A 16966-nucleotide genomic window follows, 5' to 3' on the forward strand; every position below is an offset into this window, starting at 1 on the left:
TTTTGAGGAGGGGCAGCAACAGGGAGAGAAAGAGAGAATCCTAAGTAGGCTCCGTGCTCTCAGCACAAACCTCGATTTCACGAACCGTGAGATCATGACCTGAGCCGAAATCAAGAGTTGGACGCTTAACCAACTGAGCCACCCAGGCGCCCCGTTAGACACTCCTTTTAAAAAAGGATTCTATAATCAAATATATTTGAAGAGGGATGTGTACCTTAAGCCTGTTCTGGAAATTCAGAATCACCATTAGCCTCCTGCAGCCCCAAGAAATCATATTGTAGAGAAACCTGCTTAACTTTATTTAAGCCAGAATTTCCCTTACTTTTGTCTATGGAACCCTTTTCATAAAGACAGGGGAGGAAGTTTTTAATTTTTATTAAAAAAAACAACAACAATGCTCCTCTGAAGTGTGTGGAATCATCTCTGATCTCTGTGCTTCAACAAACTGATGTTCTACTGAACATCCACGATCTAACATGCAACCCTCAATATGTCATTTCCATTCTTCAACCCTTTTAAGTTTCTTTTTAAAATATTTTATTCATTTTTGAGAGAGTGAGAGAGAGAGTAAATGGGAGAGGGGCAGATAGAGGGGGACATAGGATCTGACGTAGGCTCTGTGCTAAAAGCAGTGAGCCTGATGCCAAGTTCGAACTCATGAACCGTGAGATCATGACTTGAGCCAAAGTCAGACACTTAACCAACTGAGCCACCCAGGTGCCCCCACCCTTCAACCCTTTTATCAGCTATTTCCTGAGAAAGAACCAGCTCCATGTGACATGGCTTGTAAGGCCACTGCCTGATGACATTCCACGAACTCTGAAATGCTCATCTGGCATCCCCTGAACATACCACTCTCTCGCTCCTGGTTCTATACTTCTGCCTATGCTGTTCCTTGCACCTTGAGTATCCTTTCCCTTCCTCACAGTATTCACCAGTTTCCAACTAGTCCTTCAATGCTCAGCTTAGTTATTACCTCTTTAGATGACCTTTCCAGTTCTTTCTTCTTCCTCAAACATGGGCTACGTTTTCTAAGCAATCCCATCACAGAATGGAAAATGTAGTATTAATGCCTCTACTTGTGTGTCTTCTACTTTCAGTCTACTGTTAGATAAGGGCCAAGGCTACATCTCTTTATTGTTTTCTTCCAATAGCAGTCACTCCATGATTCAAGAACTTAGTAGTAGTGTCGTAGTCCTCTGGGTATCAATCAGGCTAGACCTTCTAGAAGAGACCTGATACTCCAGCTTTTCTCTGATCTTACCTCTCAAGTCACAGTCTGGTTGAACTCAGGACTTATCTACGCATGTTTTACCAGGAAGGCATAATTTAGTCCAGAGACAGGCATTCATTTACCCTTACATATTCTGCCTTTATTAAAAAAATTTTTAATGTTTTATTTATCTTTGAGAGCAAGAAGGACAGAGCATGAGTGGGGGAGGGGCAGAGAGAGAGGGAGAGACAGAATCTGAAGCAGGTTCCAGGTTCTGAATTGTCAGCACAGAGCCCAACACGGGGCTCAAACTCACACACTGCAAGATCATGACCTGAGCCAAAGCTGATCACTTAACCGACTGAGCCACCCAGGCACCCTGCACAATCTGCCTTTAAAATCCCAACCCAGATGGGGGAGGGGCGCGTATGCTTTCTACTGGTCCCACGGTGCACTTCCAGCGCTCACTGGCTTTTCTCTCCCATGGCCTCCTCAAGCCCTTCCACTCTTAACAAGGTAACAGGACAACAAAGAGATTAAGAGCACAGGTTCTGGTTCAAATCCCAGCTCAACCACTTACTTAAAGCTCTGTAATTTTGAGCAACTCACATTATCTGATTCCTCATCCATAAAATGGTGCCCTACCTTATATTTATATGATTGCTGTAATCTATAAATATGGTTAAGTACCTTGGTCAGTATTTGCTGCTTTGGTTATTATGATTTAGGTCACACCAATGTCTTCAGGCCAAGTGATTTATAGTATTTCCACATTTAACCACACGTTAAAACTATCCCACTTATTACCTCATCCCTTTCTAGTGCTATTACCCTGCTTCATTAATTTTTTTTCTCCCTCTACAGAATATTCGCTCTGCAAAAGTACAGGTGTTGTTTTGTTCTCCGCTGAAAGCAGAGCGCCCAGAATGGTATAGCGTGTGCTAGGCTCTCAGGACACACCTGTTGAATGACTGGTGTACAGTGTCGAAAAGAAAAAATAAACCAAAAGTTTCATTACAATAAAAAGACTAGATAAACCTTTCTCTAATGGCTCCCAGTACCATCTTTTAAGACACCATATGCCACAATGAAAATATAAGAAATTTATTACAATTTGGAGGCAAAAACATAATTTCAAAAGATTTAGACCTATGTCAGGCGTGATACACTATGGATGCTTTCTTGAATTTCAAAGTCAGATCCAAGAGTATCACTTTCAGAGTGTTCTAGTAGATTGAGTTTACTTTTAGTTCTCTTCGATGAAAGAGTCACTATTTTACTTTCTTTCTTGACAGAAATGGAATTTTTCAAAGACTCACTTTTAATTGGTTCGTTAACCAGAGAACCATCTTGCCCGATTCCGTTACTTTTCCAATGTATGGATGAGTCAAAGCAGGAATGCAGGTCGTTTCTGGACTGTTTTTTAGCAGAGTGTTTTTTGGTATGTTCACCTGTTTTGGTCAATTTCTCTGAAGAAGGTCTGCTATTTCTGGATAATTCGTCGTCTTTTCTTTGGCTGCCAATTCCAGGTATCACATCTGCTGACGGAGAACATGTTCTAGCAATGAATTCTTCGAAAGATTCCTGCCGCTGCTCACTGGCCAGGGATCCCAGGTTGTCTCTCGAAGTTTCTAAGGGCTCCTGTGTGGAGACGGGGACATGGAAGGAGTCGAGAGGCAAAGGAATTCTAGCATCACTTGTAATTTTCTGAAACTGGAGGGAAAACAAAAGAAGACAAAACAAAAATTCAGTGATGAAAAAGCCACCCATTAAAAAGTAGAGTCCGTGACTTTAATGTTACTCTATGATCTTATTATTAAGACAGATAGTTGTTTAATCAAGATTTTAGATTCAGTGTTTTTCTAATTGTATCTTGCCAGGTGATTCCCAACTTAACTTAGCTATATCCAAGACAACATCTACTACATTTTCAGACTTTATGGTCTGGGGTAATTATTACCCACTTCCTGTTCCTTCATTAAAAATAATAAAGCTAGAGGGGCGCCTGGGTGGCTCAGTCGGTTAAGCATCCAACTCCGGCTCAGGTCATGATATCATGGTTCATGGGTTCAAGCCCCACGTCGGGCTCTGTGCTGACAGCTCAGAGCCTGGAGCCTGCTTCAGATTCTGTGTCTCCCTGTCTCTCTACCCCTCCTGTGCTCGCGCTCTGTCTCTGTCTCAAAAATGAGTAAACATTAAAAGAATAAGAAAGCCTTATTCCCTAAGAAAATTAATTTCTTCTCTCTCCTCCAGAAACATGTGAGCAGTAGCCAATCTGTGACGGGACTGTGTTCTCAAGTTGTCGATTCCCAAGACTGGCCGAGGCTGGCCGAGATGGGAGATGGAAGGCAAGGGAAAGGAAGGCCAGGGGAAAAGCGGACAGGTTTTCCCCTCTCATTCCCGTAACTGGGAGGTTAACCAGAACACCCTGTCTGTTAGTTATGTCTGGATTACTTATTTAAAAAAAATTATCTGTATCAGCACTTGTACCTTCATTAGTGTTCCTTCATTGTTAGCTGTCTGCATACAAATAGAAACCTAGATGAAATATGAATAGAATAGACATTTACACAATTTAAAATTTGGAATATCTACTCTAATGTTTCATTTCTATCTTCACTGAGGACAGTTTGGGCTTAACATCATAAATTTTCAAAAGGCCTCCCCATTTTCTCATTTACAACTGTACAGTAATATGAAATGGGCACAAACTTACTAACTTCAGACTGAGAAAGGGCCCCAAAGAGGCTCGCAGGCGTGTGGATTCCTAGAGACAGATTGTCTTCATTTTCCCTCTGACTCTCTAATTCCCTTTTGCTCATCACTCTCAGGATCACTAAGTTCTGTTTCGTCCACTCACTTGGATGTTCTGCACGTGTCCTAGGGAGTTCTGCTTTGATTCTGGTTTTTCTTCTTCAGGTGCCTTCTTTTCTTCTCTAGGCGGACCACTCATCGTAGAATTCATCTGGGGACGACCCAGTAAATGAAAATCTGACTGATCTATACCAGCCATGGTGGCAAGCTGACCAAGCCTGGGCAAGAGGAGAAAAGGAGAAAAAAGCAAAGACTGTTATAATTGCATATGAGCAGCTTAGATTTCCACATACCTACAATCATGAAATATTTCTTAAGAAAATTTTTTTCGGGGTCCCTGGGTAGCTCAGTCAGTTAAGTGTCTGACTTCAGCTCAGGTCATAATCTCTCAGTTCATGAGTTCAACGCCCACATCAGAGTCTGTGCTGACAGCTCAGAGCCTGGAACTTGCTTTCGGATTCTGTGTCTCCCTCTCTCTGCCCCTCCCTGCTCACGCTCTGTATCCCTCTCCTTCAAAAAGAGATAAACATTGAAAAAAAATAAAAAAATTTTTTTTCAATGTTTATTTATTTTTGAGAGAGAGAGGTGAAAGCTGGGGAGAAGCAGAGAGAGAAAGGCAGAGGATCTGAAGCAGGTTCTGACATGAGGCTCGAACTCACAAACTGTGAGATCATGACCTGAGCCAAAGTTGGACGGCTTAACTGAGTCACCCAGGCGCCCCACTCATGAAATCCTTCTAAAATCTTAAAAGCCAATATCCTACCCCAGAAACAAGCCCCTATTCTCTCCTAAATTCTCAGCCCTTCCAGACCATGCCCTGGGACTCAGATCATCCAGTCCTTGAAGCACTCCTTCCTCCCCCAGCGACGTCCGGCCCACTCCACCACAATGCTTCGGATTCTAGCATGCACCTAGTGCACTGTCCCTCACCTCATCCCCACTTCTTTTCCACCTCTCCCCTCACTCCAAAAACGTGTTTGCTCCTTCCCTCCCCACACCAACCCTTTCACCTACAAAACATCACTCCATCAAGTTCAATCTCCAATTCGCTCTTTGGATAACTTCTCTTAGCAAAATCGTTCCTGGTTGGAAACGACCGATCTATCTCTGCCCTGCAGACTACTAATGATGGCTTTTATATGTAGGACAAAAATTGCTTTATTTTTTATCTAAGTTAAGAAAACTTTTTTAAACATTAATTTTGAGAGACAGGGACAGAGCATGAGCAGGGAAGGGCAGAGAAAGGGGGAAACACAGAATCTGAAGCAGGCTCCAGGCCCTGAGCTGTCAGCACAGAGCCCAAGGCCGGCCTCCAACCCACGAACTGCAAGATCATGACCTGAGCCGAAGCTGGATGCTTAACCAACTGAGCCATGCAGGCGTCCCCCAAAATTGCTTTAATTCAGACTTATTTTACAAGGAAAATGGATAACAGGGAGGAAAATTCCTATGCATTCTGGAATATTTTCAAGTAAAATTACCTTCAATTTAGTCTTTACCAAAACCTATACTTACAAATTAATTTATAGGTGATTCCTTTATAAAGAACTCTCTCCACTACCAAAGCAGGTTTACCATTTTGCATTTCTTTGAAAATTTAGGTCCTCATTAAAAAATAAAAACCCACTATCTTACATATAGTTACACCCCAAGTAAAATGATGGAAGCAATGAAAACTGCTCATGCTCCTCAGCAAACCATCATTACAGTTGCAAAGGGAATAATGCAATAGAGAGAAATTAACTAACCCAGCATCTTTAAGGAGATCCAAGAAAGCATGGAACTTCTGAAAAGAATTCTCAATGCTGCGCAAAACACCTTCGTCATCCAGGATCATATTTGTCACGGATTGCGCATGAAGGGCTTCAGACAAAGAATAATTTATATTTCTTAATTGGGCATTTTCATGTTCTAGCTATAAAAGAAGATTGAAAAATGTCTGACATGATTTTCTCGCACTGTCATCAAAAGAAAGTAGTTAAACATTTCAAATGTAATTAATTTGTAATTAACCTAACTTTCCACCAGTAAAGACAGAGACCACATCAGATAATAATCAAAATCCAGAAACATCTGATAAAGTTTCCTATATAACACTCAGATGGTATATAAATAAAGTTCTGTTTTAGTCATGATCTTTGAAAAGATCACTTTTCTAACTGCTTATATTCATAACAGAGCCTCATTTTACATTAGAAAATTAGCTGCTTATGGTTCCCTTTAAATTAGAAAGTGGAAGATCGTCTGACTTGAGCAAAGCATATTCCAACTTGGCTGGACGTTAAGGATTAACTTTACTGGGCAAAATATTAAATGCTTAAGTTTAAAAGTCCCAAATCATACCCAACTTATTAACTGTACAATGATCAATATTCTCCTTGACTTCTTAAAGATATTTCCTCCCTTGGACATTCCCACCCCCTCAACATCTATTCATCTAAAACCATAAGCAAGCCTAACTGTAGTATTTCTCAGAAAGGCCCTTTTGTTCATGATGCACCTTTTACCTTAACAACTGCTCAACATTTACTGAATGAGTAAATGTCCTTCAATCCAACGTATGCACTTGCAAAAATTCTCCCTAAACTCACCTTATGATAATAAAATATATTTACATACAACTTTTTAGCTCATGTCCTACATCCATGAACATCAGCCTAATGTAATTCTCAGAATATATATTTTTATCTTTCACTGCATTCTTAGCAGTTTTACAATGTTTCATGCTTATTTATTTAAATTATTCAGTTTTCTAATTCACTGATAGTAAACAATCTCATCGTGTCTTTTACATTACTGTAAATACAGTATATGCAAAACTGCTTTCTTTAATTGAAGCATCGAGAACAGAAAATACAGAAAAAGTCACATAAAAGTACACACACACCAACAAAAAAAACCCCTAAGATTTTAACATTTTAAAAACATGTCCTCCAGAATAGAGATCATATGACCACTAAATATAATACAAAGATTCATACGTACAACAGTGTGCAACATGTTACAGTTTTAAAGTTCAAAAACTGCGAGTACATAGCTTCAAATAAAATCAAAATCAAACCAAAACACTCTCAAAAGTATAAGAAAAAACTTGTTTACCTCACTGACTCGTTTATCAGCCTTCAGCCTTATTACTCTTTCCTCCTTTAACTGCTTTAGGCATGCCTCCAGTTTTTCCTAGTGAGAAGCAATAGAGTAAGTATTATACACAATTCAGAGTACAAGATCCAAAAGCCTTTGCAGGTACAGATCTCACCAAGGATTTAGGCGCAGAGCCAGAAGTGAACTCAAGACTTAAGGATTATAGTCTATTACTTATGATATCATATCATGTTAGTGAAATTAACTGCCAAAATATATCAAATTAGCAATGTTAAACACGTACTTGAGGGGTGCCTCAGCCGATTAAGCGTCCAACACTTGATTTCGCTCGGGTCATGGTCTCACGGTTCATGACATGGAGCTCCATGCCGGGCTCTGTGCTGACAGCAACGGCACCTGCCTGGGATTCTCTCTGTCTCTGTCTGTCTCTCAAAATAAATAAACACTAAAAAAAGTTTGACTTGAATCCCACGCTTTCCAAAATAAATTTGTGGCAGCTCACCATAAAAGGTATATGTGTTTTATATAGTAAGTCAGATATTTATCTTACTTTTTTAAAATTAAGGCGAAGAAAGGAAAATTCTACTTTTATTTATGGGTCCCTTTATAAGAGGAAACCTTAATGACATGGCTAAGCTACCTGAATTATGTAACTGTAGATTCAATGCATTTTTAAAAAAGTAAACACTTTAGGGGCACCTGGGTGGCTCAGTCGGTTACGTGTCTGACTTTGGCCCAGGTCATGATCTCGTGGTTAGTGAGTATGAGCCCCGCGTTGGGCTCTGTGCTGACAGCTCAGAGCCTGGAGCCTGCTTCAGGTGCGGTGTCTCCCTCTCTCTCTGCCCCTCCCCCACTCGCCCTGTCTCAAAAATACATAAACATTAAAAAAAAATTTTTTTAAAGTAAAAGTAAACACTTTGAAAACCCTGAGGCAGAGACAAGGGGTGTAGGACACCGAAGACCACATCACTAATTAAGCTGTAGAGCCAAGTTCTGCACTGAGGAGGTTGAGCGCCATGCCTGCCTACAGAGGTGGTGCTCTTTCCTTTCACTAACGTCAATAAAGTAGAATGCACTTGGTAAACTCCCTTTTGGTTTCCAGGAACAAGACAGTCAAGTCCTTGCGGTGGGGGACACTACCTGCGGTTGGCAGAATTCTATGCCCCTCAGATTCCTACCTGTTGAACTATAGCCCTCCCAGCTACTCAAGCAAATGCTAATCTAGGTGCTGCAGCAAGGGCATTTTGCATCTGTAAGTCAGGTCCTTCAAATAAGTTGATCTTTAATTGAATTTAAGAGGTTACTTTTGGTGGGTCTGACCTAATCAGGTGGCGCCTTAAAGGTGACTGGGGTCTTGATGTCTGACGCGTTGATTTCAGCTTTATTTATTTATTCTAAATATTTATTTAGTTTTGAGGAAGGGGAGGGGCAGAGAGAGAGACAGAGACAGAGGATCTGAAGTGGCCTCTGTGCTGACAGCAGACACCACGATGTGAGGCTTGAACCCATGAACCGTGAGATCATGACTGGAGCCAAAATCAAGAGTTGGATGCTCAACCGACTGGGTCACCCAGGTGCTCCTGTAAGACAAAAGGCTAGTTGAGATGTTTGTATATGCAGAGGTGGCTTTTATTTTCTTTAATAAGTTTTTCATTATTTAAAAAAATTTGCTCAATGAACATATGTTTTTACACTCAACATATGTTTAAAAAATAAAAAAACTAGCCTACTAACTTCAAATTCTTTTTTTTAATATACATTTATTTATTTTTGAGAGAGACAGAGTATGAACAGGGGAGGGGCAGAGAGAAAAGGAGACACAGAATCCGAAGCAGGCTCCAGGCTCTGAGCTGTCAGCACATAGCCTGATGCGGGGCTCGAACCCACAAACTGTGAGATCATGACCTGAGCTGAAGTCAGATGCTCAACCGACTGAGTCACCCAGGCACCTCTCAAATTCTTTAATGGGGACAAAGGAAAAATATTACAGAATTCCTCTTCTTATACTTGTATAATGGTTTTAATATTTAAATTTTTTTTTTTTCCCAGAACTTCGAAACAAATAAGCCAACAAGAAACTAGTTCCACAGAGATAGCAGACTGAGATACTCCCCTCTCAGGTAGTTCTAGAGTACATCATGTCATTACATGAAATAGTTTCTCCCCCTACTGGAGGGAATTAGAACATAATGTTAAATTTTCACGAAAAAGTATACCTTCGTCCTACAAAGTAACTCATGCTCCTTAAAAAAATATGGAAGCAAATAATTAGAAAGTAAAATTGCTTGACATTCTCTTACTTAAATAAGACTAATCATCAGGTTTTGGAGAAATGTGCCTTCTTGTCATCCGCTCTCCTTCCCTTTCTATTCATTGACTAGTGGGATTTTTTTCTGGAACGAAGCTCCCATCATACTGTACTAATAATTTTATGTTCAACTGTTTTTCCATTTACCATCAAATCAATCATTTTTTATCTAGTCAGGGGATTCATAACCTTGCTTTTTTTAATGGTCTACAAAACATTCCACTGAGCAGGCTTCTCGGTCCATGTAACCATTCCTTTACATTTAAATTCTTTCCAACTTTTCAGTATTATAAAACTAAGTACCTATTTTTATGCATGAAGCCTTTCCCCCATATGTAGGAATAATTTTCTGTCAATAAATCCATAAAAATGAGTTTGAGATCAAGGCAAATGAACATTTTTAAGGTTCTGCCATACTGATCTCCAACTGTTTTCCAAAAGATTCCTAACATTTCAGACTGCTTTCAGCAATGTGTCACCCGGTATGCTATCTTCTACTATAACTGGTGGCTTGCTTCCTCACTTTAAAGTGCGAGAAATTTAGGGGCAGGGGGTGTTTTATCCCAGCCCACGTGCCTAGCACTAAGCACACAATAAAAAACTGCTGAATAAGGAACACTTGTGCCACTACAAGATCTATGTGTGTAAAAGACAGAATGTTTTTCTCTAACTGGATAGGTGAAAACTTCCCATTTTCCTTCAATATGCAATGCTTTGCTTATAATTAGCAATTAAATTTCTCTTTTCAATTCCTAGGTGGCTCAGTTGGTTAGGCATCCGACTCTTGATTCTGTCTCAGGTCATGGTCTCATGGTCGTGAGATCGAGCCCCGAACTGGATTCCAAGCTGGACATGGAGCCTGCTTGGGATTCTCTTTCTCCTTCTTTCTTTGACCCTTCCCTGCTTAAGTTCACATATGCTCTCTCTAAAAACAAAAAACAAAACAAAGCAAAAAAACAAAACCATTCTGAATCTGTGACTAAAACCTGACTCTTGGCTATATAATGTTGGACAAGCATAGTAACTTTGTCTCTATTTTCTCATCTATAAAATGAAGACAGGTTCCCACATCACAGAGTTCTTATGAGGATTATATGAGTAACATGTGCATATGCTAATGAATATATGTGAATGCAAACAGCAGTGAAGGACTGAAAATCAAATATTCTCATCTCACTCACACATCCAGCCCCCTTGACGCAACCCTTCTTCTTCTTCTTCTTTTTTTTTTAAAGTTTATTTATTTGAGAGAGACAGCAAGCACAGGACTGGGGGTGGGGCAGAGAGAGGAAGAAAGAGAATCCCAAGCAGGCTCTGCACTGTCAGCGCAGAGCCTGATGTGCAGCTTGGACTCACAAACCGTGAGATCATGACCTGAGCCAAAATCAAGAGTTGGATGCTTAACTGACTGAGCCACCCAAGCGCCCCAAGACAACCCTTCTTAAAGTAGGTTTTTAAAAGTATTCTCTACACCCAATGTGGGGCTTGAACTCATAACCCTGAGGTGAAGGGTCACATGCTCCACTGACTGAGCCAGCCAGGCGCCCCTTTAAGCAGGTTTTAACTGTAAAATACGATACACATACTAAAAAGTGCGTAGAACAAAACTGGCAGTGTCACAAATAAAAAGAGAACACTTACTTATGTAACCAGCACTCAAGCTGGCATATAGAGCTTGTCAGCATCTCAAAACCCACCACATCCTTTTACCGTAACAAGCACCTTCCCTCCTCCCCGAGTTAAAGACCGCCCTCATCCCTTACATGCACGCACCCCTAAAATACACTGGTGGTGCCACCTCCTGCCGTCACATAAAGAGAAGCACAGTGTACACAGTCCTCCAGCCAACACTGTTTTTAAAAAGCCACGGGCTCTGGCTCATGAAATGTTACTACTTTCTGAGTACACAGAATTTATTTTTTTAAAGTTTATTTATTTACTTTGAGAGAGGGTGCACTGGTGTGTGAGCAGAGAGAGAGGGGGAGAGAAAGAGTTACAAGCAGGCTTCACGCTGCCAGCGCAGAGCCGGATGCGGGGCTCCATCTCCTGAACTGTGAGATCACAACCCAAGTTGGAACCGAGAGCAGGACACTTATGCGACCGAGCCACCCAGGCGCCCCACACCTAATTTAATTTTTAACTCTTAAGGGACACTAGGGTTGTTTTCAGTTGGTGCCAATAACGTGCACGTGTCCTGCTGCACCCGTTATTCTAGTACGCGTACCGAGTGGGTGGGGGAGAGGAAAACTCCTTGGGTCGCGGGGTATTCATACACCTTCAGTTAACAGACAGTGCTACATGCTTTCAAAGGCAGCGGTGTCTGTTTATACACCCATATAAATATGTACAGGGTGTGAGGTTCCTATTACGCTGCAGGGCTAGGGTATCTGTTATTATCAGACATTTCTTTGTTAATGTGATTGGAGTTACATTTCGTATTGGCTTTAGTTCATTTTTTCTCTAGCTACTAATGGGATTGGTCTCTTTCCCACTGTTATTAGCTGTTTTGACTGCCTTTTCTTATAAGGTTTTACCTATTCTGATTTGTAATTCTTTTCCATTTCCAAGTAACAAACTTACATGACTATGCCATGATGAAATTTCAGACACTGTTAACTTCCTGCTTTACTAAACAAGAGGTCAGATCATTTACACTCTTTCCTGTGTCCACTCCTCTCAGTGAGGTCATGGCACCATTACTTTTCCCACTGCTCATGCCCTCTTAACTTGCAGTAAAATACCTAAAAACCTGTATTGTTTATCAACTGTAAACTCAACGCCCCATTTTGGGCAATGAGGACATTCATGCCTTTTCCCCTTCTGTCCATCTCCTGTTTTCCTTCCAAACTTAGCTTTTATGTTGTCAGAGCTGATATTTACACTCTGTTCTACATTTTCTGTTGAGAGATACTACACGACATAGGCACTGGTCCTACTAGGTATCTCGTTTTACTTTTTTTCTCCTGTCGTGCTGTAACTCAATTATCAGGTGAACCACGGTCATTTTTAGACTGTGAAAAAGGAGAGAAGGGAGGCTCAGTCATTAAGCATCTGACTTTGGCTCAGGTCATGATCTCATGGTTTGTGAGCTCAAGCCTCACTTTGGGTGAGTCCCACTTCTCTCTCTCACTTCCTCTTGCTCTCTCTGCCCCTTGTGGGATTCTCTCTCTCTCTGCCCCTTGCTCACTTGCACCCTCTCTCTCTCTCAAAAAACAAAAACAAACAAACAAACAAACAAAAAAACCCAAACAAACCGAGAGAAGAAAGGTCCCTGGAAACTCATGATTGACTGGCTTCTCTTATGTGTGAAGAGGCAACACTACACAGCAGGTGCCCTAGTTCTCCCCGTTCTTTTTAAAGTAAAAGAATCTCGAGGCGCCTGGGTGGCTTAGTCGGTTAAGCATCCGACTTTCGCTTAGGTCATGATCTCGCGGTTCGTGGGTTCGAGCCCCACGTCGGGCTCTGTGCTGACTGCCAGCTCAGAGCCTGGAGCCTGTTTAAGTTCTGTGACTCCCTCTCTCTCTGACCCTCCCCTGCTCACACTGTCTCTCTCTCTCTCTCCTAAAAAAAAACATTAAAAAAAAATTTAAAGTAAAAGAATCTCATTTTAGGAGAATGAGGGCAGGAACAAAAGTTCTCTCTCCCAATTAAGAACTTTCCACAGGCCTTCCTTGTCTCAGTCACATTTCTAACGAACTCCCCCCTCTCCCGCACGCACACCTGGGGCTGGAGCTATCTCTGCCTGGGGGACAGGTTCCCCTCGGTTGCAGCCCGTCTCTGTGCATATTCTAGGTTACGGTTTTCCTCTGTTTCTGGTTTCACGCTCTTGTACCTGTCTTCTGTCTTTACAAAATATGTTGAAATCTCTTCTTTTAACTGTTGTGGGTTTTTACAGTCGTAAGAATTTTAATACCATCACTTTTTTAAAACTTTTAAATGTTTATTTATTTTTGAGAGAGACAGAGCATGAGCAGGGGAGGGGCAGAGAGAGCGGGAGACACAGAATCTGAAACAGGCTCCAGGCTCTGAGCTGTCAGCACAGAGCCCCGTGCGGGGCTTGAACCCACAAACTGTGAGATCATGACTCGAGCCAAAGTCGGATGCCTAACCGACTGAGCCACTCAGGTGACCCCCTCATCATTTCAATGTGTCTTGTCAAACTGGAGAAGAGCCAAAAGGGTCCTCAACACATCCTGAATCAGCTATTCCCTAACTACAGTTCCTAACCTCCTGTGTCTTCCCCAATGCCCAGAGTCCATTTTGCAAGTACAATCTCCCTAGTCTCTTGGTGCAGGAAATGAACCCATATCTAAAACGACCTTGAATGCAAATGAGATTGTCCAGGGTCGTCTTGTCACTCTGCAACTTGGTAACAAAGTACTCAAGTGCTACAAATTGCTCATTTATAAGGTGAAAGTGGTAATTTTTTTAAGTTTGAGAGAGAATGTGTGCACACATGTATACCTGTGCATGAGTGGGGGAAGGGTGGGGAGGAGGAATCTCAAGCAGGCTCTGCCCTGTCAGCACAGAGCCTGATGGGTAACCTGATCTTGCAAACCACAAGATCTTGATCTGAGCCAAAATCAAGAGCTAGATGCTTAACCAACTGAGGCATCCAGGCTCCCTGAATGGGGTAATTCTGTATCAACTACACATTCCTCCCACTCTTAACACTTCATCATTTTCTTTAAAATTTTTATTAAAATTTTTAAAAAATGTTTTATTCATTTCTGAGAGAGAGAGGAAGAGAGGAGACAGCATGAGCAGGGGAGCGTCAGAGAGAAAGGGAGATACAGAATCTGAAGCAGGCTCCAGGCTCCGAACTAGCTGTCAGCACAGAGCCTGACGTGGAGCTCGAACCCACAAATCATGAGATCATGACCTGAGCCGAAGTCAGACACCCAACCAACTGAGCCACCCAGGCGGCCCCACTTCATCATTTTCAAAGTACTTATCTTAATTTGTCTATTTTATTGTCATTAATTTTATTTAAAAAAATAAAAATCTTTTTTTAAAAAATCAAATAGTAATTTCCACTGTCCTACAATAACAAGATAAACAGTTTTAAACCTGTCAAGTTTCACAGTAAAAGAAAACCATATTACATCATTCTTAGAAATTAAATGCAGACTTTGTAGCAGAAAAAAGACAAGGTCCCTCCCAAATGAGGTTTCCATAATTTACTACAAAGGTCAGCTCTGCATTAAAGTTGAAATAAAATAAATATGGCATTTTGAGAAGCTAATTTGTTATAAAAACCAATTTTTTCTTTCCTGTCCACACAAACGGAAATTGCAGATGAGATTAGAGGTCAGGTTAATTAGGCAATACAATATAACTTCTTGAGTTTTTTTTAATTCGGGAAGGGGGACTCTCAACATCCAAATCATCTTTTCAACTTTTTTATTAAAAATGAGGTCATATTTTCCTATTACAAAAAGAACGGTTCAGCGAGGACTTCCAATTTCCTGATCTGTAAAGTAAGAATATCAAATCAGCTGACTGCATTCATTCAAAAGTCTGTTCCCTTGAGTTTATCTGACCATCATTAAGGTTCTCTCTACAACTAATAGCTGATGGTTCTAAGGAAAGGAAAATATATATTACTGATGACATGTTTTGATTTTCATTTCTCAGAATTCAAACGTCTATCTCTCACCCTGCTCTAAGCTGAGGAACTGCTGAGGGGAAGACAGGACCCATGCGCGAGCTTAGCCAGTGGTGTCATCAGGCTTCCGCCAGATAACCACCACCAGTCTGAAAAATGATCTCTGTATCTTTAAAGTGATAACTCTGTACCTGTAATGCTTCTTGTTTTAAACTGGCTTTTGCAGGCTCTTCTTGAACACTTTCAGAGGAATCGTCGGCCTCTTCAATCTCGGAGGAAGAAGGACTCTCTACTGTCACCGTCACAGGAAAATTCGATTGCTTAGAGAGAGGAGACAAGGTTGTAGAAGAGATAACAAAACCCAGATACCGATATTAAAGGACATGTACCAAAAGTGATCTGAGGTATCAAGTCATTATAAATGTCTTCCGCTGCTCCTTAGTCTAAAACAGGCAATGACAAAATACAGCGACAGTAACTTATTTTTGCTGTTACTGCATAGAATTCTGTTGTTGTGATTAATATTTGAAATCACCCATATTATTTTATAAAATTTCGTTCACATAAGCCAAGTGAGGAGCCAGGGTCAATATTTTTCTCAGATCAACTTTACACTGCAGACAAGAAATTTATTCTCCACCATTAGGCACAAAAAGTCTAGAAGAAAATATAGTTTTGGAGGAAAATCCATCAGTAGGGGACTGATAAAGAAGAATTAGAAGAATAATTTGAAAGTCAATGTATCTAATGAATGCCAAACACGAGAATTTTAAAAAATAAATCAGTTATACACACACAAAACTAACCGGTCAAAAACATCTTGTCATCCTTAAGCCAAAACTAGGGTAACAGTAATGTAATTCTCCTGCCAAATTTCAATGCCACTGGAATGCAATTCAACATGATGTTTCCAAACATTTGAAAACTGACCTGGTCACACCCCATAAAGAGTTTACAGATTAAAAAGAGGTGCACTGGAACCATGAGAGACTCTTGAATGCTGACAAAAACTGAGGACTGATGGATGTGGGGGGAGGGGGGGATNCACTCCGACCACAGGCAGCAAGTCCGCCAGTGCAGGAAAACCCCAATGGTAGAAAGAGGTGTGTGCCCCTTCTTCCGGGCATGTGGGGTGGGGGGGCAGGGCTCACACCCGGGGGCTCTTCCCCCAATCACATCAGTGTGACCTTATTCAGAGCAGCTATGTAGTCTCCCAGGGCAATGGGGAGGAGAACCTGGCGCTCTGAGGGGATGAGCTGGTTTTCAGACCAGGAGACGGCAGGACAGGGGGAGTGTATGGCGTGGGTGGGTGAGGGAGGGAGAAGTGCTCTGAGACAGCAGGAGCTTTGGGACTGGCCTCTTTATTCTGCTTTCAGGACCCAGAACTTCTATATACAGCCCCCAAATAACATTTCTCAAAAACAGAAGGACATTTTTGAAAATGGCAACTCCACGCATTGGGTCAGGAATGTCAAATCTGTTTCACTGGGTAACAGGTGGCTTGTGAGCTGGAGAAATGGCTTCCCTGTTCACAGGTGAAACCACAAGGGCCCCAGTGTGCGCCATGTCCACACAACTACGCAGTGTCCCTGGGAGAGCATGATGACAAGGTGCATATGGACTTATTTCAGAGAGGGAGATGTTCCCTGTAAGGTTCTATTCAGTTTATTCTTTTATGTTTTGAGAGGGAGAGAGAGAGACAGGGGAAAGGGGCCGAGGGAGAGGGAGAGAGAGAGAGAGAGAGGGAGAGAGAGAGGGAGAGAGTGAGGGAGAGAGAGAGGGAGAGAGAGAGGGAGAGAATTGCATGAGACCTGGTGGTTATTTGCATCCTTTGTGATCTTGAGACCTATTGTCTTCCTTCTGTATTTGTCATGTGGGTGTTACACCCCCCTGCAACGTCACTGTGAGTGTAGGAAAGAAT

General features: G+C 41.5%; 1 protein-coding gene and 1 long non-coding RNA gene across 3 annotated transcripts in view; one reads left to right on the top strand and one right to left on the bottom strand.

The window, feature by feature from the left end:
* Positions 1 to 1449: 1449 nt before the first annotated feature.
* Positions 1450 to 3008, top strand: LOC144227670 (uncharacterized). The gene is made up of 2 exons (XR_013334007.1): positions 1450 to 1729; positions 2509 to 3008. It is a non-coding gene; the product is annotated as an uncharacterized LOC144227670 (long non-coding RNA).
* The window catches only part of CEP78 (centrosomal protein 78), a 31025-nt gene continuing 16360 nt past the window's right edge, over positions 2302 to 16966 (bottom strand). Inside the window, exons 11-16 of one of the 2 annotated variants that reach the window (XM_077759353.1) lie at positions 15237 to 15365; positions 7127 to 7204; positions 5776 to 5942; positions 4074 to 4245; positions 3704 to 3751; positions 2302 to 2926 (exon numbers count right to left, since the gene is read on the bottom strand). In XM_077759353.1, coding sequence (XP_077615479.1) covers positions 2363 to 2926; positions 3704 to 3751; positions 4074 to 4245; positions 5776 to 5942; positions 7127 to 7204; positions 15237 to 15365 — 1158 coding nt within the window. In that variant the 3' untranslated portion in view covers positions 2302 to 2362. The remainder of the gene's footprint in view (positions 2927 to 3703; positions 3752 to 4073; positions 4246 to 5775; positions 5943 to 7126; positions 7205 to 15236; positions 15366 to 16966) is intronic. The other variant, XM_077759354.1, reaches the window with a different exon arrangement.

This window comes from Crocuta crocuta, unplaced genomic scaffold (assembly GCF_008692635.1).
Source record: "Crocuta crocuta isolate KB4526 unplaced genomic scaffold, BGI_CrCroc_1.0 scaffold41, whole genome shotgun sequence".
NCBI lineage: Eukaryota > Metazoa > Chordata > Mammalia > Carnivora > Hyaenidae > Crocuta > Crocuta crocuta.